The sequence below is a fragment of the Coffea arabica genome, chromosome 6e (assembly GCF_036785885.1).
Source record: "Coffea arabica cultivar ET-39 chromosome 6e, Coffea Arabica ET-39 HiFi, whole genome shotgun sequence".
NCBI classification, from domain to species: Eukaryota; Viridiplantae; Streptophyta; class Magnoliopsida; order Gentianales; family Rubiaceae; genus Coffea; species Coffea arabica.
The window spans coordinates 62,513,256-62,536,522 of NC_092321.1; the positions used below are offsets into that span (position 1 = coordinate 62,513,256).

The 23,267-nt window shown below is 37.7% G+C and overlaps 2 protein-coding genes and 1 long non-coding RNA gene across 23 annotated transcripts; 1 reads left to right on the top strand and 2 right to left on the bottom strand.

Annotated features, from left to right (window-relative positions):
- Nucleotides 1-2,228: 2,228 nt before the first annotated feature.
- On the bottom strand, nucleotides 2,229-10,951 carry LOC113696815 (protein COP1 SUPPRESSOR 2). 5 transcript variants are annotated; one of them, XR_011817230.1, is made up of 8 exons: nucleotides 10,696-10,951; nucleotides 9,058-9,163; nucleotides 8,763-8,987; nucleotides 7,555-7,678; nucleotides 6,149-6,222; nucleotides 5,751-5,908; nucleotides 5,392-5,642; nucleotides 2,229-2,580 (listed from the first exon to the last, which is right to left on the bottom strand). XR_011817230.1 is itself a non-coding variant. In XM_072055958.1 (8 exons), exons 3-8 carry the CDS (start codon nucleotides 9,153-9,155, stop codon nucleotides 2,417-2,419), a joined length of 843 nt encoding a protein of 280 aa, XP_071912059.1. In that variant the 5' UTR covers nucleotides 9,156-9,163; nucleotides 10,345-10,735; nucleotides 10,826-10,948; the 3' UTR covers nucleotides 2,229-2,416. The 5 variants fall into 5 exon arrangements, 3 of the variants coding, with proteins under 3 accessions (XP_071912059.1, XP_027072009.1, XP_027072001.1); XM_072055958.1 differs by lacking the exon at nucleotides 5,392-5,642 and having other exon boundaries at nucleotides 10,345-10,735; nucleotides 10,826-10,948; XM_027216208.2 differs by lacking the exon at nucleotides 5,392-5,642 and having other exon boundaries at nucleotides 10,696-10,735; nucleotides 10,826-10,933.
- Nucleotides 10,952-12,329: 1,378 nt separating this feature from the next.
- On the bottom strand, nucleotides 12,330-18,996 carry LOC113696838 (scarecrow-like protein 9). Of its 17 annotated transcripts, XM_027216266.2 has the most exons (6): nucleotides 18,632-18,995; nucleotides 18,465-18,523; nucleotides 15,802-18,283; nucleotides 14,732-14,827; nucleotides 13,157-13,335; nucleotides 12,330-12,624 (listed from the first exon to the last, which is right to left on the bottom strand). In XM_027216266.2, exon 3 carries the CDS (start codon nucleotides 18,147-18,149, stop codon nucleotides 15,879-15,881), a length of 2,271 nt encoding a protein of 756 aa, XP_027072067.1. In that variant the 5' UTR covers nucleotides 18,150-18,283; nucleotides 18,465-18,523; nucleotides 18,632-18,995; the 3' UTR covers nucleotides 12,330-12,624; nucleotides 13,157-13,335; nucleotides 14,732-14,827; nucleotides 15,802-15,878. The 17 variants fall into 17 exon arrangements, with proteins under 17 accessions (XP_027072067.1, XP_027072048.1, XP_027072033.1 ...); XM_027216247.2 differs by having other exon boundaries at nucleotides 13,157-14,827; XM_027216232.2 differs by having other exon boundaries at nucleotides 13,157-14,877.
- Nucleotides 18,997-21,662: 2,666 nt separating this feature from the next.
- LOC113696928 (uncharacterized) lies at nucleotides 21,663-22,995 on the top strand. The gene is made up of 2 exons (XR_003449744.2): nucleotides 21,663-22,103; nucleotides 22,797-22,995. It is a non-coding gene; the product is annotated as an uncharacterized lncRNA (long non-coding RNA).
- The last annotated feature ends 272 nt before the right edge of the window (nucleotides 22,996-23,267 follow it).

The following is a 23,267-nucleotide window of genomic DNA, read 5'->3' on the forward strand; positions in this document are numbered from 1 at the left end:
CTGAAGAGCCAGCTCCCGAAGAGCCAGCTCCTGAAGAGAATGAAATTATAGAAAAGTTATTGGAGCCTAATGAAATGTAGCACTTGATATTATAGAAGTTGATGAGGATCATGAATCTAGATCGGTTGATGAATGTCGGCATAGAAATGATTGACCAAAATGAAAAGGCCAATACAATCTGAATTAGATTCACTGGCTAAAAGAAATGTTTTTGGGCCTGTAGTCCAAACGCCTGAAGGTGTCAAGCCAGTTGGATATAAATGGATTTTTGTGAGAAAAAGGAATGAAAAGAATGAAATAGTGAGATATAAAACAAGACTTGTAGCCCAAGGCTTTTCACAAAGGTCTGGATTTGATTATGATGAAACGTATTCACCTGTAATGGATACGATCACATTTAGGTATCTTGTGAGTATTGCAGTGCATGAAAAACTTGATATGCGTCTGATGGACGTTGTCACTGCTTATTTGTATAAGAATCTTGACAATAATATTTACATGAGAATCCCTGAAGGATTCAATATGCCTGAAGCATGTAAATCAAATCCTAGAGATATGTATTCTATTAGAATACAAAAGTCTTTGTATGGGCTCAAGCAATCTGGACGTATGTGGTATAACCGCCTCAATGAATGCTTAACTAAAATGACCCAATATGTCCATGTGTTTTTATCAAGAGAAATGGGTCAAATTTTGTGATTATTGCGATATATGTTGATGATCTCAATTTGATTGGAACTCCTGAAGAGATCCAAAAGGCTGTCGAATATTTGAGATCAAAGAGTTTGGAAAGACAAAATTCTGCCTTGGTTTACAAATTGAGCATTTTAGAGAGTAAAATTTTTATCCACCAACCTACTTATACCCAGAAGGTATTAAAGCGATTTCGTCTGGATAAAGCACATACATTAAGTACCCCAATGGTCATCAGATTATTGAATCCTAATAAGGATCCCCTTAGGCCACAAGAGGAACATGAAGAGATACTTGGTCCTGAAGTACCATATCTCAGTGCATTTGGTGCGCTTATTATCTTGCTAATTGTACAAGACCAGATATATCATTTGCTGTGAATTTATTAGCAAGATTTAATTTCTAGCCTACAAGACGACGTTGGAATGAAAAATGGTGAGATTGATGTGCTACAAATCCGATCGGATAATAATTTGGCAGATTTGTTTACCAAGGCTTTGCTGACTGCTACGTTTGGGAAACTGGTGAAGAATATTGGTATGCGTCGGCTAAAAGATCTCATATAATGTTTGCATCAGGGGGAGAATTTATTATACAAGAATAGTGTACTCTTTTTCCTTCACTAGGGTTTTTATCCCACTGGGTTTTTCCCTAGTAAGGTTTTAACGAGGCATATTCTTTGTGTCATAGACATCCAAGGGGGAGTGTTATGAAATAATGATAAGATGTGGATGTCCGTTGATATTCTCTAGATGTGGCTGTCCGTTGATATTCTCAAGAAGGATTACAAGATGAAGATGTCCGTTTGCATTCTCAAGATGATAGTCACATGTATTCTCCCTAGATTCATTAGTACATTGGATGAACTCATTTATGGATGTACTCGATATACTAAATTCATGTATTAGTACTTAATAGGGTTCATGTACCTTCTATTTTGGATCACCTATATATAGGGATGAATCCTACTTCCTTTGTAACCTTGTAACATTGGAATCTGGAAGTACTTTGATCAGTGAATATAATAATACTATAGTTCTCTCTTCTCTTCTTACACTACTAATCCAATCCCTACTTTTTGGGAGTTTATTTTATTAGTTTCACAACAGTACAAACATTTTCATGAAAAAGAAAAACATAAAAGTAAACAAATGAAAGATTGAATCAAATTGGTTGGTAAATCAACTGCTGACATCCCTGCGCCAATATATAGTCCAAAAAATTTTTACCCCTACAAACCTTTTGGTTTTGAAAAATGTTCTTCATCCAAAAAAGTTCAAAAACTTTATGCCGACTCCAAAGGCCATCTATGGTTGTCTCCAGTGATTATGATGTTGGGTCATGATTTGTTTGTTCTTTCATAAAAAGAAATGGTATCAGCCGAAGGAAACAAAAAAATGTTTCAAATGCTTAGTAACAAAAGAAAGTTTACCGGGTCTAAATTGTGAAAAATAATTTCCAAAAATTTACCGCTAACCCCTGTTGCGGTTCAACAATAAAGCGAGCCAAAGAACACACACATTACGCCCGGAAAATTCACATTGAGTGGCCCTCAAAACTATCAATTAATTGTGCTTTAACTTGAAATCCCACATTTCGGTTCTGGAAATTCACAGAATTTGTCACTATTCAGTTCTAAATAGACCCCAATTAGACAGTATGCAACAAACATGGGAAGCAACCATATAAAGGACCGGCTGGGATTTTGTAGTTCAAAGACATTCTATCTACGCATTACACGGTGCCGTTCTCGCCTTCGGAACCGCTCAAGCATGAACTCATCCGTGGCAGCCTGTCTTTGAACTGCTGCCTCCGCACCTGATTCGACCGGTCTAGACTCCTGATCGCTTTTCTTCAGATCCTTGTCTTTGTACAACTCTGGATGTTCTGCAAAATTTTGTTGTTTGGTTCAATAGAAACCATAACAATCAGGAAAGGGAACATTGATCTAGAAAGGTAAGTCATATGCAAGGCAGGATCAACATAATATGCTTTAAATCTTGAGAAACCCACCACTGGGCTACCTCATTGCCCTTAATCTTTATGCTTACAAAACTTTGATGCAATTGAGTAAAACTATACATGTGAGGTGTCAAAATTCATTATTTTGAACCAATATACAATATCACCCATTTGCCCACAACCCAGCTACGTCGGGCCACAACATTTATTCACTTCTAAGACCAACCCCCTGCCCTCAACACAAAAATCATAAAAGAAAGAAGGAAAAAAAAAATGTTAGTATTACATCAGGTTTGTCAGAACATATATGCTTTCCCATACATAGCACCCATCTACTGCACAAATGGATTGATTGGAAGGAGCGTAAAGGCTTTAAGGGGTGATTAAATCTCCCAATTGTCATTGGAGGGAAAGAATGGGTGCTAGAAGCAGGGTTTACAAAATGAAGCAGGGCCAAAACAATACCCATTATCCCAAAATCTATGCAGACAAGAACGGATTTCAGATACCATAGCAAATATGGGGAAAAAAAAACCCTTTGGCAAACATGAACAGGTACAGATTTGCAGAATAGTGTGGCAAATGCCACAGCAATGTAGATCAACTCCTGTAAGAAGCTATTTTCTAGAAGTCACTAGGCTAAGTTAACTATGCTGTTGTAATGGAGGATCTGACGGGTAGAAAGTCTAGTTAAACTAACCTAAGAGGATCTCCATAAGAATAACAGGTAAATCAGAAATATGTACTGTTACAAGCACATATTCCAGAAGATAACCATTTAGCACATGTACAAATCTTATGCACAAGGAACCTGATGAACGAAGCATAACCTATTTTCTTTTTTTCTTTTTTAGCTTATTTTAATCATTACTTCTCTTACTTCTCAAAGGTCATCCTCAGTTTTCCTTACCATTCTAAATACGGCCAAATCTGCTTCCAAAAAATTTCTCATCTTTTATATAACGATACGATACAACAACCAATGAGTATGCGTCCAAACACAAAAGTTTCGCACACTGCTAGTCTTCCAACAATGTGTAAATCACATAAGAAAGTTTCCTACTTGTGGTATAAGAGTTAAAAAGGTTCACTTGAATGCGTAATATCAAAATATATTCAACCAACAACAAAAGGATTAAGTTAGACTGGATTCCCTCAAGGTTTGCCAGGTACTCTTTCCTCTCCCTTCACCTCGCCTCCTCGGCTGTCTTATCTCTTCCCCTTGAACAACCCCCCCCCCCCCCCCCCCCAAAAAAAAACCTTTTGGCTAGTCTAGTGAGGAACCATCTCAGACCATAAAGTGAAAAAAAAAAAAACATAAATGCGGCAACCTGTACAGAATTGATAATACACAAATCTGGAGTCAAGTGCAAAACCACTTGCACTTTAAGCCTCTTATAAAAATATATTAAAGTGGGTGTCCCTTCTTTTCGGAGATATCTACCTATAATTGCTGCTCCTACAGTTCGAATAGAAAATCATTGTAGAACTAATATGATAGCTCTAGAGGTTTACACTTTCTTTACACATGAGAGACGTCATACTAGATCATTCAATATTTGTTTCCAATGAGATCCCATCTTCAGAAAATTAAATCAATATACATGAAACAAAAGAAATAGAGGTCTTAAGGCAATATCACATATATAACAAGGTTAAATGTTTACCGCAATTTACATTTTATTCTATAATCACTCACAATCCCAAATTATATCAAGTAATAGAGTATTTTCCATTTCCAATCTAATCAAACTAGAGAATGAGCTAATAATATGGCGCTTTTTGCTATAGTTGAAAACTCCCCAAGTGAACTGCCAACTCACATAACCAAGCCAGTTTGGTTTTGTTCAGACAACTTCTACACTGAAGTTAACAGTTCAGCTTGAAAGAGCAACTAAGGGTGGTGTTTGATAACCCCATTAAGCACTTAAACTTAATGGATTAAGCATTTTTCCTATTAAGTTTGTTTGATAACAAAACTCCACAACCTCTGAATCCATTAAGAGACACTTAATTTCTTTGAAAAAATTTAAGTGAAAATTTAATCATTTAATTTGCTGAATGTTTGAACTAGAGTAATATTATCCATCAAAAATATTATTTCACATACTTGCACGCTTTCATACATGCACACAGCCTCTTTCTCTTTCACATACGCACACACATATAGTCTCTCTCACGCACACTTTCTCTCTCTTTGACACACTCTCTCTCCCTCTCACATACACTCTCTCTCTCTCATGCACACTTGTCTCTCCGCTCTCTCTCTCTCTCACACACTAACATTCGTTGTTTAGCATATTTTATTTCAAACATAACTCGCTTATTATACACAGACATGCATTTTTGTTTCCAACACGCATTTGCATACATAAACACCATACACAAATTCACTATTCGTATTGGAATTTCAGTTTAACAATATTAATGAGTGATATTTAAACTTTATAATTTGTGTATAATAAAATTTTTTCATTCAGTCCATATAATTTATGTATAATAAAAGTTTTCATTCAGTGCTCAAATTCAGCAGATTATCAAACCGGTTTGACTAAATGAAATCAGCAACGTCAGTACATAAATTTCAGCCTTCAGATTTCAGTTTTATCAAACACCCGTAAATCAAATGAAATTGAGCCATGGATTGGATCAGCCCAACCCCTGATCCCACCATTCCAATCTACAACACTCAACTAACCCACAGCAAACCCCCTCCCAAAGAAAAAACTCTCTCACCTGCTCGCTAACCATTCCTCTCCTTCACAAACTTGCCTGCCACCCATTGACCCCAGTCTTCCCCATGCTCATCCCTCTCCCTGAAAAAGAATCTAAGCTTGATTTGCCACTTCATGGAGGCAGATATGGCATTGACATTATTCTTCTTGGTTTTGAGTGATGATAGCAGGTGGGTAAAACCTATCATACTGAGGCTAATCGCAGAGGCTGAGGATAGCACAAATGATCCGTGCCAAGTGTTGCAATATTCCCTAAGCAATCGACCAGGTATGCAAACATACTCAGGTATACATACATACTTAGGCAAACATCAGATCATAGAACCAAATAAGCATTTTAAGTGAGTAATTGCCACCAACCTCTCCTAAGCTTCTCGGCATAGTCCTTCCCGCGTTGCAAGTAATCTGCACTATAACTTGAGGGAATACTAGAGTCAGTTTTGGTGCGACTCATGAGCCTTTTTTCTTGTAAGAGCTTTTTGGCAGCCTCAGTTTCCTCAATATTCCTCAATTTGTATCTGTCACAAATGGGAGAATTTGAGCACATCTTATTGCATAGAGATCTGCAAACTGAACCTATCTGTATAATGTTTCAACAGAAATTAAGATGTTCTATTCTTGACACAGACAACAAATGCCACCTCAAGACATTTTAGTTTTCCCAACCAAAATTAAACAAAAAGTTTGCAGTAGAGATACATCATGTTGTATAAGACAAATTAAGATATGCCTAGTCACAGTGAGGAAAATGAGCATACTCCATGGGAAGCTGAACCTCGGCAATACCAGTAGTCCACTGCGTAGAGCTTTCCTCTGAATTTCGCCTCTTAACCTAAGGGAAACATTAGGACACTTCATAAAAAGAATATTAAGTAGATAAATCTTAAAAGGATATTGAACACAATAAAGTGGGAAAAAATGACTAATTTCAGTGACCAAAACTCCTTAAGTAGATGGTAAACTGAACGCCCCATGTACAAAATCTGCACTTGATTAGGCCCAAAAAAGTAGATAGTACAATTTCTTTGATTTCGATTGATGCTGCTGTAATCCTCTACAAAATCTTACTTTTACAGTTATATGTATGTAGTATGATGCCAAAAAAGTTCTTCACTAAGTTTGTATGGCCATTCGTCACTTTATGAAAAGGTTGTTTCTGTATCCCCATACAGTTTTCAGCCATGAGCAGTGACTAACTATTTTTGGAAGGTGGTATTGATCCTTTTATCCAAGAGGAATAACTTCTCATCACATTGCAGCAGGGACATTGGGTATATTCACTTTTAAATTAAAATTCTGTCCTCTTAGTATTCCTAGCCCAAGAAGCTTTAATCCCTCGAGAATAAACTATTTCCTCTGTAAATCTCCCACCTTTATTTTCTGTACCATCTTCACAGGACAATAGAAGTGGAACAGCATATTGGCTTATTGTGTTAAAAAATATAATATCGGTATTCCTAGCCTGAAACTAAAAGACTGAGGAAAGGGTACGCACATGTAGGTACAGACGTTAATTTTTTAAAAGATCTACACCATTTGTCCTCAACACATCACGTCATCCTCCATAAGGAGACTCTGCAATAAGGTAGAGATTTCCAATTTGAAGAATAAACTTGGAATTAATGAGAAAGACAAGACAAAAGGCTCTATCTGACTTAACCAACAAAAACAGCTATATGAAAGAAAAAAAATAAACTATTGGCATCTTTTTTTAAATGGGAAAAAGAAATGAAGTATTGATGTAATTAAAAACTAATACAAAACCTTAATAGTAAAAAACCTAAGATGATTATTTGCAGAAAAAAATTGTGTTTTTGTTTTGTAAAGACCACTCATCAATTACTTCACCTGTGACATGTAGTGAAGTCAAGTGGCACAAAGATAAGTCTTATCTTCAGTTGAAGGCCAGGATGATTACCTTAAGACAAAGAATTACTAAATTAGCTAAAACCACTCATGTACCACTCATCAATTACTTCACCTGTGACATGTAGTGAAGTCATGTAGCACAAAGATAAGTCTTATCTTTAGTTGAAGGCCAGGATGATAACCTTAACACAAAGAATTACTAAATTAGCTAAAAGCTATCAAATTTGCAGTTGAGGTTCTTTTGCTCTCATTCTTCTGGTTTTTAAGGAAGAGCAAAAGAATGTAGCACACTTACTTTAAGGTGCTCTGGAATTTCATAGAGTTCATCTTCTGCACGTTTTATATCAGTCTCAACTTCATTCTCGACACCAATATTCCTGCCTCTTTTCTTCGCCAATTCTTGTTCAACATATCTCAACCTGCTCATACAAGAAGATAGCAATCAATTGCAGCATCACATTGCCTATCTATCTTTATGAATTTCTGCTTTATTTTGTTCATAGCCTCTGTCAATGAAAACTGTACAGGCGTGTAAAAAGCAAGAAAAATGGACTGTTATGTGCATTTAAGCTGTCAAAATTGTCTGAGACAGGTGCAAAAGGGTTATTAAAATTGGTTGGTTTTTTATGGTTCTGAGTCAAAACTTTTGCGCATTTGCAGTTTCATCAGAGTGTTAAGCCTTTTGCTTAATTTGAAATGCAATCTGGTTGAATCGGTTATCAGACCAGGTCTTCCTTGGCTTCGGATTTTGTTGACGTGGATTAAGCTTTTTGATAGATTTCAAGTCAACAAAACTCAGAACTATGGATAAGGAGCAAGAAGTGATTTCATGTAATTATGAGGAGCTTGATGCTGGAACTACAAAAGCCGTGGGAGATCTCCCACGTGGGCCAGTGAGATTTTGAGAAAACACAGCCCATATTTGGACTCAGTGTGCAAAAGGATTTGAGCCAAACTCTAACATATCTCTCTGATATTGTAAACTTTATTTCTGGTCAATGCAAAAAAGAATTACGAAGAGACCATGAAGCTTCTAGCATTTCATACTAATTAAAAATACCGTCATTTCCACAGAGACCGAGCAGTTCCTACTGAGAAAACTAGCAACTAAACAAAAAATGGAGAGTTTGGACAAGTACACAAAAATTCCATAATGTGATAATATAAATGCATGGAGATAAATATATTAAAGAAAAATACCCTTTCACATGGGAAGTTACTTGACGTTCCCTTCTCCCCAGTAGTTTCAGTTTATACAGTTTAAAATGTAGACCTATTTTTTCCCATATCTAGCATGATGACGAATTGGGTTTAAATGAAAACCAACCCAAAAAAGTGTAACTTAGGGAGTCAGAGAACCTGAGGATTGATTGTTTGTAACTAAACTTTGAGCATTATCTACGTAGAAGCATATAAAGAAGAAAGAGCTCTAAACAAAAACATACAATGAAATGAACAAGTCAAAAGAGAAAAAGGCACAAATGAGTACAGAAGATTTCATACATATTAGGGTCTTCAACCATCACAGCAGTTTCCTGAGCAAAAGTATCCTGCAAAACCAAGTCATCCTTCTCCCCATCCCCATCAGTTTTGTCATTTCCTTTCCGGATCAAACCACCACTGTTGCTGTTGCTAGCCCCACCCACCTGAGTTGTCATAGAGATGGCTGGAATTCCCAACTTCTTCTCCCTCTGTTTCTGAAGGAACTTCACCTCCTCTAGCACCAATCTAAATGCATGTTTTAGCATAACTTCCAAGAAGCATCATAAGAGTGACAAGACTAGCAAGTTAACGGTACCTCCTTTCTTGGTCATCATCTGAATCACTTTTGCTGTTATGAACAGAGTCTTCCCCTGATTCAGCTGTGCTCCTTTTGCGAAAATTCTTCTCCTTCATCTTGTTTTCTTTTGTGTTCGAAAAATTAATCATACACATATATCAGCATTGTTTAAAGCTCAAAGAACAGAGAATACAATGAAATAATTCAAATCTCTGCAGAATTCATTGACTGCTTCACAAAAAGAATTTCCAATCCAAAAGTCAAAGCTTTAACACAGAAACATTAGTGATCATGCACGTAAATGTATTAGCACCGACAGATAAATACAAGAAAGAACATAACTAAGAACCTGTTATATCAGTTTTGTCAAAAGTGGTCACATAGTATATTCATCTTTTCAGGCTCTTCGCTAAGCATGAAGGGTTCCAATATCCATTGGAGGAATTAGGGGAAGCATGTTGGGTCACGCACTGGCTGGGTGATGAGGAGAGAGATAAATTTCATATGTAGGCAGGGAAGGGGAAGAGAGCTGTATTTGAATATGTGAGAGCAACTTTCTAAGAGTCACGTTCTTCAAACAGTATTTAACGAGAACATCAGCCCTTTTTGAGAATATAACAAATTGTCACATAACTCAAAATTGTCACATTTTGAGAATATCACTCTTCAGAAAATGAAGAACAAGAATATTAGCCCTTAGGGATTTCTGTAGGAACTAATGCCACAAATTATCTAATAATTGCCATGTCTAGAAGATTCAGTCTCCTATGGAAATGTAAAATCCAGAAAAATCTTCTATTTGATACACCTCAAAGATCTTCATTATAGAACACGTATGAACTCCTTAAAGAGAATGAAGAATAGATAAACTGCAGCCATAATTAGACCTGTCAATTCCCACCTATTGTGCAAACCTCCTCAAACCTACCCTATAGATTGCCAGCAAAAAACCACTACCATGCCATCACAGCACCACACAGGTCAGCCACCAGACATAAAATTTTTCAAATCAGCCATGAGCAACTCTCAAAAATCAATAACAATTCTTGAGCAGGTCTATAAGCAGAGCAATAATTATGTGTTCATAAGAAAGAGAACGAAGTGACTTGCTAGAGATCCGAACTAGAAATAGTAATGACATAACAGAAATAGAGGAAGACTCGAACTGAAAAAATATTGACTTGCAACGTCCGGTACCTAAAGACTTTGCAGTTTGAGAAAAGACATTGAAATGAGGGAAGATCAGAAAGTCGCATAACTTTATAACTTGCAAACTAACCGTCAGCAAGTCTACCTTTTCTTTACCTGTTCCATTTACATGAAGAAACAACCAGGCAGAAGTCTTTGAACACAAGGCTTTCAATCACAAGGCTTGCAATCACATCAGATAGATGGTTGGACAAGCATGAATGAGAAATTTTAGGCATTCCTTCCGGTCCCCCCCCCCCCCACGCGTGCGCGCGCGCGCGATGAAAACCCAAAAAAAAAAAAAAAAAAAACAATGAGAACAGCATCTTTAGCCGACATTGGCATGCTAAATTGCTTGCTATTTCCCAAACGCAAGAGTCATAAATTCAAAAAAATAAAAAGAAAATAAAGATATTACAGTTAGCTATTACCCAGAAACGACTAAACGAAATTTAGATGCGAACTTACCTAGCCAAGGGAGCTGTTATGCGTTCTTCGATTTCTCAACCTCCAGGATACAAAATTGACTAAGTTACTGACCGAGATAACTTGCAGAAGGGGAATTAGGGTTGAGGACAACGAAACTGTGAGGACTTACAAAGGCAGAAGCGAGATAGCTGCAAGTGAAGAAGAAGACTACGAAGCAGAAGGGAAAACGAGACACAGAGAGACTAACCGGTAACCATCTACCATTTGTCGGAGATCGGGTATTTTGTCGAACAATTGAGGGCTGGGCTTGGGTCTAAAAACAGGTTTAGACTAGGATCATATTGGGTGGGATTTGGGTGTGCTGCAACGTAGGCCCACTTCTCAAACCCAGGTTACGTCCTAGGTATACCCATCTATTATTTTACAAATAAATTGTGACAATATCTGTGCATGTAGAACTTTGAACTTTCAAGTAGGGATGAGAGACAAACTTATAGAGTATTTGGATTAAAGCTCCTGCAGAATAAAGATTTTTTGGAATTTTTTTTATATGCATTTTTGAAATACTTTTTTTTTTTACTTTGCATATAAAATATTACTACAATAATATTCTTTAAAAAATTTAAAAAATTACAAGCCAAATAGGACCTTAGTATGTCGCATGATGATGCCCAACTTGGGTTAAAAATTTGCAAAACCGGTACATAACTTGGTATGTAATGTTTTAGTATAATGTCTTCAAGTGACGTGCATACCAATTACCAAAGACGGTATTAGAATTTTCAAGTAATGAAATTTATCTTAATTGGATTATTAAAAAATGAAAATTTTCTCTCCCATCCTCTTCTCATTCCTTCTCTGTCCATCTCGTCCACTCCCTTTCCCTCCCCCCCCTCCCCCTCGCAAATGACGACCAAAGGAGAGGAGGAAGGAGGAAAGGGAGAGGGAGGAGACAAGAAGAGCGAAAAAAAAAAGAGGAGGTTGGCATCGACTAGCGATCGAGGTGGTGGTGGATTGAGGGAAGAGGTGGAACGAGAAGAAGGTAATGAAGGGAAATTTTTTTTGCAATTAGACTTATCTTATTAGTATGTACTTCTAATTACTTGTAATTAGACTTATCTCATACTCAGTAACTTTTAGTGATGCTTAAGTATGTTGTTAATTAGTCGATTGTTCAGTGATATTTTTTTTTGTATATGATCAGTGCTGACAACATAAGCAACCGTATTATCCCTACAAATAACTATTCATATTACTAATAGAGAGTTTTAAAAGTAATGTGTATTCTTTATAAACCTTACTTCATGTATTATTGGTAAACTTTATTCAATTGCACTTATACCCCTTAAATTTTGTTAATTCTTAATAGCTTTCCATATTTTGTCATTCCTCTGTTAATATAACTTGACAAGCAGCATGAAGGGTAAATTTAATACAAATTTCTCATCTCACTTCTTAAAATTTTTTTTTAATGGTAACTTTTCTGGCATGGACTGAATTTGCAACACAAACCTTAAGTTTAAGGGTGGTAAGTGCTATTTTCTAAATCATAAGGGAAGTGAGTGCTAATATTAGAAATCTCGGGGGAAGTTTTTGCAATTATCCCTTAACATTATTCTAACCAAACACTAGTTAAGGAATGAAAATCGTAAACAAATTGAGTATCATCCCAGTTAAAACATTTCCTGGCGGAAAAGTAGCCAGGGCAATCAGGTTTCACAATAAATCATATATGCAAATTTGACAAAGTGTCATACGAATATAAAGGAATCATGCATTACATTAAATCATCTTTCAGTTTTTTGCGCTGAACTGGTTCGTCTAACAAATAGCAAGACTGAATAATTGCAAACTGATTCCATCTTCCAGCCATTAGCAACTTAGGCTCTTCGTCAGCACTCAATACACAAATTTTTCAGCGCTCCCCGTTGACCTGGACTGAGTAACAAGCTGAAAACCTTAAGAAAACTGAAGGCGTGTTAAGTCAATAACCAGATAAACAAAAGCAAACTTTGTGAATTCCGAAAGACACTCAAGATTCTCTAGTTCACAACTGTAGCATAAACATTTAATTAGTCAGATAACTCGATCACCGCCCCCCAGACGGGCATGGATTATGGTACTTTTTGCTATGTTTAAAGCACATTGTTACTTCAAAATTGTACATGTAAAAGAACTATAATTTCTCTATATACCTCTTTTTTACTAGAAAATATATGGAAATTAACCATTTTAAAACTCGTAACTGCTATCAAATGGAAGTAGTTATTAATTGGAAGATCCAAATGCAACAAAGGCATCCCATCTCAAAGGAGTATTAATCTGTTGTCTACGAGCACGTAATAGTTTTGTTGATTAGAATGGGTTGTCCAGGTCACATCCATCATAAAAGTCAAATACCAAATATTTCGATTTGGTGGAATTTAACCTCACAAAAGCTACTGAACAAAGTCACAAAAACAATCTAACAAAAAGTTTGACAATGATTCTAAACCCATACCTGAACCAACAAGAGCGTTGAATGTACAACAAAGTGTCGTCCCCAACGGTCGAGTTTGTCAAGATCATCTCACCAGGTGGGGCTATCCATTAGTCAAGGTTCGCCCAAGTATATACTCTGTAAATGCTGGAACCAAGTTAAGTTCCGTACTATCTCTTTTGAGGATCATCAGACATGCCCTGGACAAAGGACATACAAAGAAAGATGTAACCACATAACTTGGTAGAAAACTTGTCCCAATAAATGTTTAACATCATGTACCACTAGCTGGTAGACATTGAGGAATTGTTGTCAATAGATACTGATGTTATAAATCGATAAACAGGATCATACAGATTTGGTCATTCTGATGCCAGATAAACCCTAGAACCAAGGGCAGATCCACATAATTTTGAAAAACTGGACAAGTCTCCAGCAATTTCCAAAATTTTCAACTCTGCCCACTAAATTTTAAGAAATGTAAATATACACAACTTACTTTATAATTTGATGGAAATGGAGTACAAAATAATCAGAAACCATATGCCTTTTACTTTAGTCTTTAATTCCCTTGGAACTCATTATATTTTACTACTCCTATGCTAAAGGAGTTGTTTGGGCTTTTTTCAATATAACAAAAAGTACATTACTTCAATATGCCTAGAAAATGATTAGTACTGCCTAGTAAATCAGAGGTGACATATCCTAATAAAACAAAAACAAAAAATGTAATCCTAACTATCACAAAAAGTCGCAGGGACAAGGGAAATTGAAATGTTCTGTATGCTTTTTGAAAGAAAATGATTCTTGTATTGGTGAATTTGAGTATGTTATTTCCGGTTCTATTATACATGAAATAGTTGTAGTACTATTACTTGTTATGTGAATTTCGTTGTTATATACAAAGTTTTTAAAGGAAGAATTGCCCCCACATGAAACTATACTTCTCAGAAAATGAAGCATGAGAAGCCAAAGAAGGAGAAGGAAAAGAAGAATAAAACTAATCAAGCTTGGTGCAAGATGCACCAGGGTCAACACTTTTACAAGTTTTACAATGAAATGTATTTAAAGTGCTCTAAACACTTTCATAATGATGTAAACCTGGAAGCTGCAAAGTTTAGTGCAAGCAGATAAACTAGCATTTTTTTTTGGCACATCAGTGTGCAAAGAGTACCAAAAAAGGAGAGCAAGTGCTCCAGAAGATACTTCACAAAATTAAACCAGCCTTGACAGTCTTATATTCTTTTGCCAAGTCTTATAATCAGTTTTGTTTGACATGCAAAGTTTCGATGACAGGACATGTGGAAACAAATAATGGTCATTTGTGGATCAATACCATAAACGCACAACATCAGCTAACTCGTCATAGTCATTTTTAGCCAATTATACCAGTCTGTACTTCCTTATTTATACTGAACAAGGACCCTCAACATGTATTTTTGCAAATAGTAACATCTTAAGTTTCTTGCTCTGAACATAATCTTGTAAACCAGGTTTCAACCAAACACAGATAAGCAAATGAAACACTGAGAAACATCTCGGGAAAGCTTATTAAAAAAGTGTGGGAGGGAAGAGGTTGGAAAAGGACAAAAGTACCCCCTGCTTCTATCTTCTTCTCTTGACTACTGCTTTAGCATCTCCACTGCCCTCTTCAGAGAACATAAGTCCAGTTGATATTGTGTCACAAGCACCCTTGGAAAAAGAAGTTCGAATAATAGCAAGAAAAGAGAGCCACAAAGCATCTGAATGTTTTCAAGCAAAGGTCCATTATATTTATACAACATAATTTAGATAATTCTGGGGTAAATATGATGTGAATGTAACTAAACAAAAAGGTATTCTGGGTACTTCGTATCAAAACTCGAATGACTCTATCAACATGAAGGCTAGCATTGGCATTTCAGGTGGTGAAGTAGAGAATCATGGAATATCAGTAATATTTTGAATCTACAGAGCCAAGTTTGCTTAACTAAGATCATCGGTTGATGTGCAGAAATTATCCTTCCTAACAAAGCAAACAAGCCATACAAGAATTTCACCATTAAAAAAAAATCTCTTAGAGCAGGCAGGGGAAAACATAGAATACAACAAATGGGTATAGCTACAGAAACAGCAGAGAAAAGAATAACATATTAACTAAGATATGCCAAAAAGGAAGGAAAAAAAGAACATCTTAGCTACATGGTAAAGCTTAAATAGAGATCTAAACATTTGTATGCATGAATAATTTGAATAGACTGCTTTGAAAATTAGACGAACTGAAAACAGTGGATATAAAAATTTGTGTCTGATTCTCGTGCGCATAAATCTCTGAGAGAGCTATTCGCTAATTCTAAAAGCTGAATCTCAACAATGTAAGAAGGGAATAAACCACGTTGCTGATGTGTTGTTGGCAACTAAACCGTATATGCCCCAAAGCTCATTCTGGATTTTGAGAAGAGTGAGGGCCTCATGATTCATGGGAAGACACTCCTAGGCCAGTTATTCACTAAAAATTTGGAATAGACAGAATAAGATTGCCTCTTTCATAAGCTACTAACAATCAAAATCGGCAATCAGTCCCCTGTACGACCAATATAACAGTCTTTTGGAAGTAGTAATGCAAAGGAAACAGGATGAAATAATTAGAGATGAACTGCATACTGAGGAGTTAATGACTACATTACCTCGTAAACTTGAACTGGCACTAAATACATGCAGAAGGGTGGGTTCAAATCCCAGAAGTGCAGGACTTCTGGGATTTCTAAGTAGGTGTCCAGCAAGATAGGGAATAAATTATTCGCCCTTTCCATCCCAGCAGCAACCACTGACTGTCTTCATCAATGACAAAATCTTTGTGGTAACTTGACGTCACCTTTTCTATTGCCTTTTTCATGATTTCCCGATCTAGAGGGATTCGCCTGAAGCCTGCCCTTAGATTACGGACTTGCCACTGCTTATATGTTTCTGGCCTCTCAACTCTCTCCCAACCTTCGCAAGCTATGACATTCAGAGCTTCTCTCCCAAAAATTTCTTTCTCAATTAATGTTCTTTCTGGAATCTCCCTTGGTACAATAGTTTCAAGCATATCAAAAAGAGCTGAAAAGTGGAAGAGAGCCTCTCGGAAGCGGGTGACAAAAAAGGGAGCACTGTAGGCTCCATTCACAATCCCATGGATGAAGATATCTGGATTAATGCTTCTTATCAGCTTGAGAACGATAGTTCTTGAACTCTCTACAGCCACAGTCTCATCAAATAAGTTCTTAGATCGGTATATACAATTCACCACAACAAATTCACCCTCTTCAATCTTAAGATCCTCAAGTTTGATTGTTTCCCATTTCTTAGCTAGTGCATTGTATTCGAATGGCACCTTAAACATCTTAGCATATTCTGCCAAACGATGACCTGTCTCCTGAATGCGCTCTGCTGGTCGGAATCCAGGTTGAGGAAACTCTATGCCTGTAATCCGAACCTTCGGAGGGCCACCCTCTCTTCCTGCAATACGTTGAATAAAGGTGGGCCACTGGAAACCGTACAGGATACCAAAATCTATGACATGAACCCTCACGGCATTTTTCGATTGGATCATGATTGTTTTGTTTGAAGCAAAATTTGAGATCTTCCTGAATGGGCATGATGCTAGATATAGATGAAAAGCTTTTAAGAAATCAGCAGCAGATGTCCTTTTATTCACAAGGGCCTTATATATCTGGCTACCAGTGCCAGCTATCCGTGCCTCAAGACCTTCGGCAAAGCAATGAGCTAACCTTTGATTCCCATCACCAAAAGGAGAAGCATGCTGCTTGATCTGTTTGAGCAGCTCATTTGCACTCCTATGGTCATCAGCAGCAACAGCCTGTGCACAATGAATCATGAGGGTTCTTAAATCTATCACCTCCTTCTTCCCATTTTGTTTCTTTCTACGACCCTTTCCCCCACTAGATCCCTTCAGTTTCGGTTGCCCATTCTGAAGCATAACTTTGCTCTTGGCAGTCCTCAAGTTTGCTCGATAAGCTGCCAGCGCAGCCTGACCCTCTCCCATGCTATGAAGCAAGACTACATCAAACTCCTCTGATCGCACAGTTGATTCAGTGAAAACTGCTGCCAGCTTGCTACTCCTCTCCTCTAAATCTGTATCCCCGCCATGAGGGTTCTTCCTCCCCCTTGACCCAGTTGGTAGGAAGTTCACTTCATCTCTTCCCTCCTCCTTAAGTATTGGCTCCTCAATTTCTTCCGCCAGCTCCACGGGAAACAACCCGTTGATGCTGAAGTTTAACAACTTATTGCCATCTGGAAGAAACTTGCTAGCTTCTTCAACACCCTTCTTGAAATTCCAAACAGAATGGCTCCCATAAGGAGGACTAGACGGAGAGTCCAGGAAGCTATTCACCGTTGATGAGCTAAGTGATGAGCTTGGAGCACGATGAGCATGGAGACAGTGAACAAGAGAGGTAGTGTCGTAATGAGCAAGGTTGTTCAGGGAACTAGGTTCTGCTATGTAACTTCCAGGATTGCTGCTTGTACTTGTCAGGTTACACTGATCCCCAGAAAAGCATTCATCAGGGCTAGCACCATTTTGGAAGATAAAAGTAGGATGCGGCTCAGGGGAAGGAGGGTACTTCTTGCCAAGGGCCTCATAAAAAGACTTTTCTTTTGCTTGGAGATCCAACGATTCTTGAAGCATATACGCCTTATCCTCCATATCTTCTTCCATAAGCATCTGGTTTATGTACCGCAGAACTGCATCGGAAAAATCAAGGTCTTCACTGAAATCATCCTCAACACCCAGACTGGAAGTTGAGGTTAAGTTACTCGGGGAGGGATCGCTGGGAAGGAATTCAACTCCTCCATCAAAGTTGTATTGGAGAGGGGCATTTTTAGTTGTAAGGCCGTGATTCGCCCGTTTCTGGTCCAGATAAAGAGTCTCAAATGCGGGTCCATTTGGATTCAAGTCCCCAAAGGTGGACAGGTTTTGATTCCTCAATCGAATCCCTGTTGCAGAAGCCGGAATCCCAAGAAAACTCGGATCCATACCAATCGCCAACTAACTAGAATAAGAAAAACTCGAACAAGACTCTTTGTGAGTTCGTCAACCCTGAGATTTATTTATAACCTACAAAGTGTATTCCGTAGTCAGAAAGGTGTCTTGAGAATTTGTCCCGAACCCTGCAGCAAAGAAGAGGAGGAGGAAGTGGTACCAGTCAGGATTAATTGACTTCATCACTCTCCCAGAAAAAAAAAATTCATATCGAGAGTCAACATTACAAGATCGTTTATTCTTATTAATTATTGTCCTTTTTCTTTTTCGGTGGGTAAAAAGAAGAACTATGAGAAAATCTGCACATACTCGAGTCCGAATCACAAGTGGAATTTAGGTTGGATATGTAACATAGGTCCCCCTAAATGCTGCAAGTTGAAAATTACTGAGTCATTTTGATTGTAAACAAAGATATAGAGATGAGCAACAGCATTCACCGGACAAGAAGAAGAAGAAGAAAAACGAAAGAAACATACCATTCGCCCTAGCCATCGTCATTGCCACATCTATGATCACTTTATTGTGTGTGGATTAAATACTAGTAATACTCACGAGGAAACAGCGTACAATAGAATAGACAAGGAAATCGCACAAAAAAACAAAATAAAAAAGAAAAAGAAAGTGGTGGTGGAACCTGGGAGTGGGCGGTGGTCTGGTGGGAAGACTGAGCAAAAGTTAAATAAACGAGCGAGAGGACTGAGCAAAAATCGAGATGGACCTATACGCTGTTAGGAGAGCCTCCTTAATTCACCGGCTATGTTTCTACAGTATTTATAAAAGCGGGTATTTTTTTTAGTAATATTAAAGCAGTCTAATCTAGAGAAACACGTACAATCAGAGCCGTTGAGGGAAAGGTGACATGCAATTGGAGCTGCCCAAGGTTTTGGGTGTATTCTCCGAAAAAGGTTTTGGGTGCTCGCAGGGAAAAAAAGAGGAAGGAAAAAGAATCTTTTGATTATGACGTATTAGGGATAATTTGAGTAAATTCCATTTTGAACTCCTAAACTGTACGCAGTTTCCACTTCAATCCCTAAACTTTAAAATGGGACACCTAAATCTCCAAACTATTGAATCCGTTCCAATTAAATAAAATCGTTAATAGAATCCACAATATCGTTCAGGTTTTTTGAGCGTGTAAAACACGCTATTGACCAAGGATAAGGATGAAAATTTAGAAAAAAGATATAATAAAAAAGAAATTTAGTTAGCACAAGGAAGGGAAAGTTTCCCTCCTTTTATCTGACGCATTCGGGTCATATAATTGATTCAATCCAATTTACAAAAAAGAAGAGATGTGTCCTAAGAAAATAGAGACCAATTGGTTGAATCTCCAAATGAGGGGTTAGAATTAAGAAGAAAATAGCTTTAGAAAAGGAGACAAAGAAGAGATGGTTAGGGACACATCAAAAAATTACTTTGTTAGGTGACTAGATATACTTAAATTCAATATCCAATATCGACTTGAACTTTTTAAAAGCCCTCCTCCTAGACTTGTGGGTTCAAATTCTTCGCCTTAATCAAGTCCTATTATAGGTAATTTTTTTAATTTTCCTTATTTTAATTTTGAAAAGCCCAAAAAATCATCTTAAATAAAATTCTTAAATATCTATCTTTTTATTTTTTTAAAGAAAAATCGGGTGTGACTTATAGGAAGTTAGAGCTCCACAAAATAAATAAATAAAAGAATAAAAAAAAATTTGTACTTCAATTCTTCAAGTGAGACTTTAAGGTTGCGTTTGGTTCTATAGAATTGGAATTGAATTAGAATTGGAATTCTATAGAATTAGAATGCTATGAATTGGAATTTCAAACCATTGCAATTTTTTTGTTTGGGAAATGCATAAAATTGATATAGAATTCATTTGAAATTCTAAATTCTTTCTTTGAATAAGAGAAGAATTCATTCCCTCAAAATCTGGACAAATAAGCTCCCAAAGTCTGGGTTTAAAGTCCATGGGTGGCCGGTTCTGTCACCAATTGGCTGAACCGTGTTGCTTTGTGAGTCTTCCTTAAATTGTCTGTTTGGGTCGTTTTTTGATGACTCTCCGAGTGTTAATCTAACTGTGTGCGTGTGTTCTTGATCTTTGTGAGAAAAAAAAGCTCACAAAGTTTATCAGGCTTTCCATCACCGAAAAAGCGATGCATCAAAATCATTCCCTCAGGTTTTACGTCGTCGCCCAGTCCATCTTGACCTGCTCTCATTGCCATGTCATGGGCAATGTTACCTCCAGTGCTGTTGCCAGAGAAGAAGACCTTGGTGAAATCGGCATGGTTGTTATTTGTTAATCCATGAATTGGGGCCTCGTTTATCTTTGGCATGAGATGTGACCCAATTAATCACTGGCCAATAGTCGTCGTAGCACGCGGGCATAGGGAGCTCCGGAGCCAACCTGTATTCGATGGACATGGCGTTGATTTTCTCCTCGACTATGAGAGAGCTAACGTAATTATGATATTGAACGGAGAAGGTTGATTCGATGACGAAGGCACCACCATGGATGTAGATGAAGAGGGGACGTTTCTCATTTGGTTTGATTGTTTTGGGAAGGAATAGCCATGCTCCTACCTTGTTTTCTAGTGAGATAATGACGTCTTTTGATCAGACACCACCGGTGACAGCGTTAGGATCTTCCGGATCTGACGAAGGGGAGTTTGACAGAACTTTTTGATGGGGCTATCTTTGAATACACAAAAGAAAGGAAGAAAATTTGGTCCTTTTTTTTTATATAGAAGTAAAATTGAGGTAAAATTGTAGTCGATTTTATGTCTAATCACATTGCAGGCTCCAACAGGGGTAAAGATACAATTCAAACCAGAGTTCAAACTCACCATCTTGAATTAATCAACTACTTTAATGACTTGAACATGAACTGTGGATCATATGTTTGCATCAGGTATGTTTTTCAGTGAAGAGAAAAATTGCAGAATTTTATTGTGATTGATGCACTATAATCACAATCATTTTTTTCTTCTAGGTTTAGCTTAACGAGATTTAATTATGACATAAATGCTGACACCAGAGGCAAGAGCAATGCTATCAATTCTCACTTCTTCAGGTGCCTTGCTTATGGGCAATGCTACTTGGCACCAACAATGCAACAAACGAAACGTGCAATTTAGCTAGTGTGACACTACTCGTATATTTATTACTATTTAATTGTTAATATCGTATAGGTGAGAGGGCTTTCTTGCCCCTCTTTTAAGTGATTTTTCTTGTAGGTGATCTGACAATAAGGAGTAAAATTTAAATTAGGGAAATGTTACTTTGCTGATGGAACTAGGCCTGCTCACGACTCGAGCTGCTCGCGAGCAGCTCGAGTCAAAGCTCGGCTCGAGCTCGGTCAACACGAGCTCGAGCCGTTCGTCAAGACACACGAGGCGAGCTCGAGCCTTCATTTCTTAAACTCGATAGCTTGACGAGCCGCTCGTTTGGCTCGAGTAAATGTGAAATTATAAAAATACCCTGAATCAATTAAAATTTACAACTTTCTGCACACTTGACTCGGAGTCTAAGTTACAATCGACTGTCCCAAACTCCTTCGATTAGGTTAACTTCTCTCCGCCGACCGACTGTCCCAAACTCCCACTGCCATCGCTGCTACTGCTAGCTCCCTCTCCACTTCCTCCCACTTTGGCCACTGCCATTGTTGCTACTGCTAGCTCCATCTCCACCACTTCCTCCCACTTCCCCCACTGCCATCGCTACGCAGTAGCTCCATCTCCGCCACTTCCGCCAGTTCCACTTCAGCAACCTCCAAGCCGCCCAAGAATTTGAGTGCGCAACCCACTGACGGAGGCTGACTAACGGACGAGGATCTGGAAGGCCATCTCCGGGCTTTGTCTAAGCTTTTCCAGCGTCGCAAGTGTGCCACCCGCTGAGCCCATCTCCACCACTCCCTAACGTCATCCTCATATCAGTCCACTGGATTTTGTGCCTAGATTTTGCAGGTATGTACTGAGATTCTTTTTCTTTTCTTTTTCCTTTTTCTTTGGAATTTGGAAGGTGATCCACTTTGCTCTGCTTTGAAGTAGCAATAACAAGGGGTAAATGAAATTCGATGTCATGCTTTTTGGTACTGTCTTGATGATAGTTTGATCTACTGGTTCTGTTTTTGCTTCCAAGTTGACTGATGGTTCTCTCCGTTCTTATCCTTTTTGGGTTTTCCAAAAATCTGCTTTTTAAAAGCCAACCTCAGCTGCCCCTTGTAGCCTTTCATTTCTGTTTCCGTAGGTTTGGTTTGAGTTTGGGGATAAGAAATTTGGGTTCATGTGAACTTGATTGATAGGTCTTACTCGAACTTTTGTATAACAAGATCTGCGTGTGATATTGAAAAGAGTGGTGAAACTGAAGTATTTTAATCTTATAAGAAATTTTTATTTTTTGAACTATTGCTTGCAATAGATTCATGTCAATCTTGAATATCTTTAGATTTTGGTAGAATGTTGTATTTCTTTTTTTGTTTTAATTGCTTTCAAGCTTTTGTGGGGCAGTCGGCAAAATGGACAATAGGAAAAACAATGGAATCCTGTTACCATGTGCTTCTTTGCTGCTTTAGGTGAAAAAAAAAGAACTATTTTCGTTTGTCTTCACATCCTACTATCCAAATAATTTATTCACTATCTCGTATTCTTGTTATGCAGGTATAAGTTCTTTTCCTGGCAGAATGCAATTCCAATTCTTCTGCAACTTCTTGCATTAGTGAAATGCTTGTTTAGCTGAATTTTATATTGCTTGATAGAGGTTTCAAAGTGTGGTTCTTTTCTTCTTATGATGGCAGAAACTATTAATTTGTATTAGTGGATAATTTTGGAGAATTTGTATTAGTGGACATTTGGAGAATTATGATTGTATTAGTGATGTTTCGTGCTTAAATTTCTAGAAATTTTCGAGCTATTTTCGAGCTCCTAACGAGCTAGAAATCGAGCTGCCTTCGAGCTTCATGCGAGCCAGAAAATCGAGCGCAACTCGAGCTATTCGCGAGCCAGAATTCGAGCTAAACTCGCGAGCCATAAACGAGTCGATCTCGAGTTTTCCTTTTCCTACATCGAGCCGAGCTCGAGCTCTATTTTTCGAGCTCGCATATAAACAACCCTAACTCGACTCGATAAGTT

What these genes read in the sequence shown, in the direction of transcription:
- LOC113696815 (XM_072055958.1), bottom strand. Translation starts at nt 9,155, where the DNA reads ATGAAGGAGAAGAATTTTCGCAAAAGGAGCACAGCTGAATCAGGGGAA. An exon ending in GATGATGACCAAGAAAGGAG is followed by an intron (nt 8,988 to 9,057) that starts GTACCGTTAACT and finishes ACATGCATTTAG; the next exon opens with ATTGGTGCTAGAGGAGGTGA. An exon ending in ATGGTTGAAGACCCTAATAT is followed by an intron (nt 7,679 to 8,762) that starts GTATGAAATCTT and finishes TTGTATGAGCAG; the next exon opens with GTTGAGATATGTTGAACAAG.
- LOC113696838 (XM_072055963.1), bottom strand. Translation starts at nt 18,149, where the DNA reads ATGGATCCGAGTTTTCTTGGGATTCCGGCTTCTGCAACAGGGATTCGA.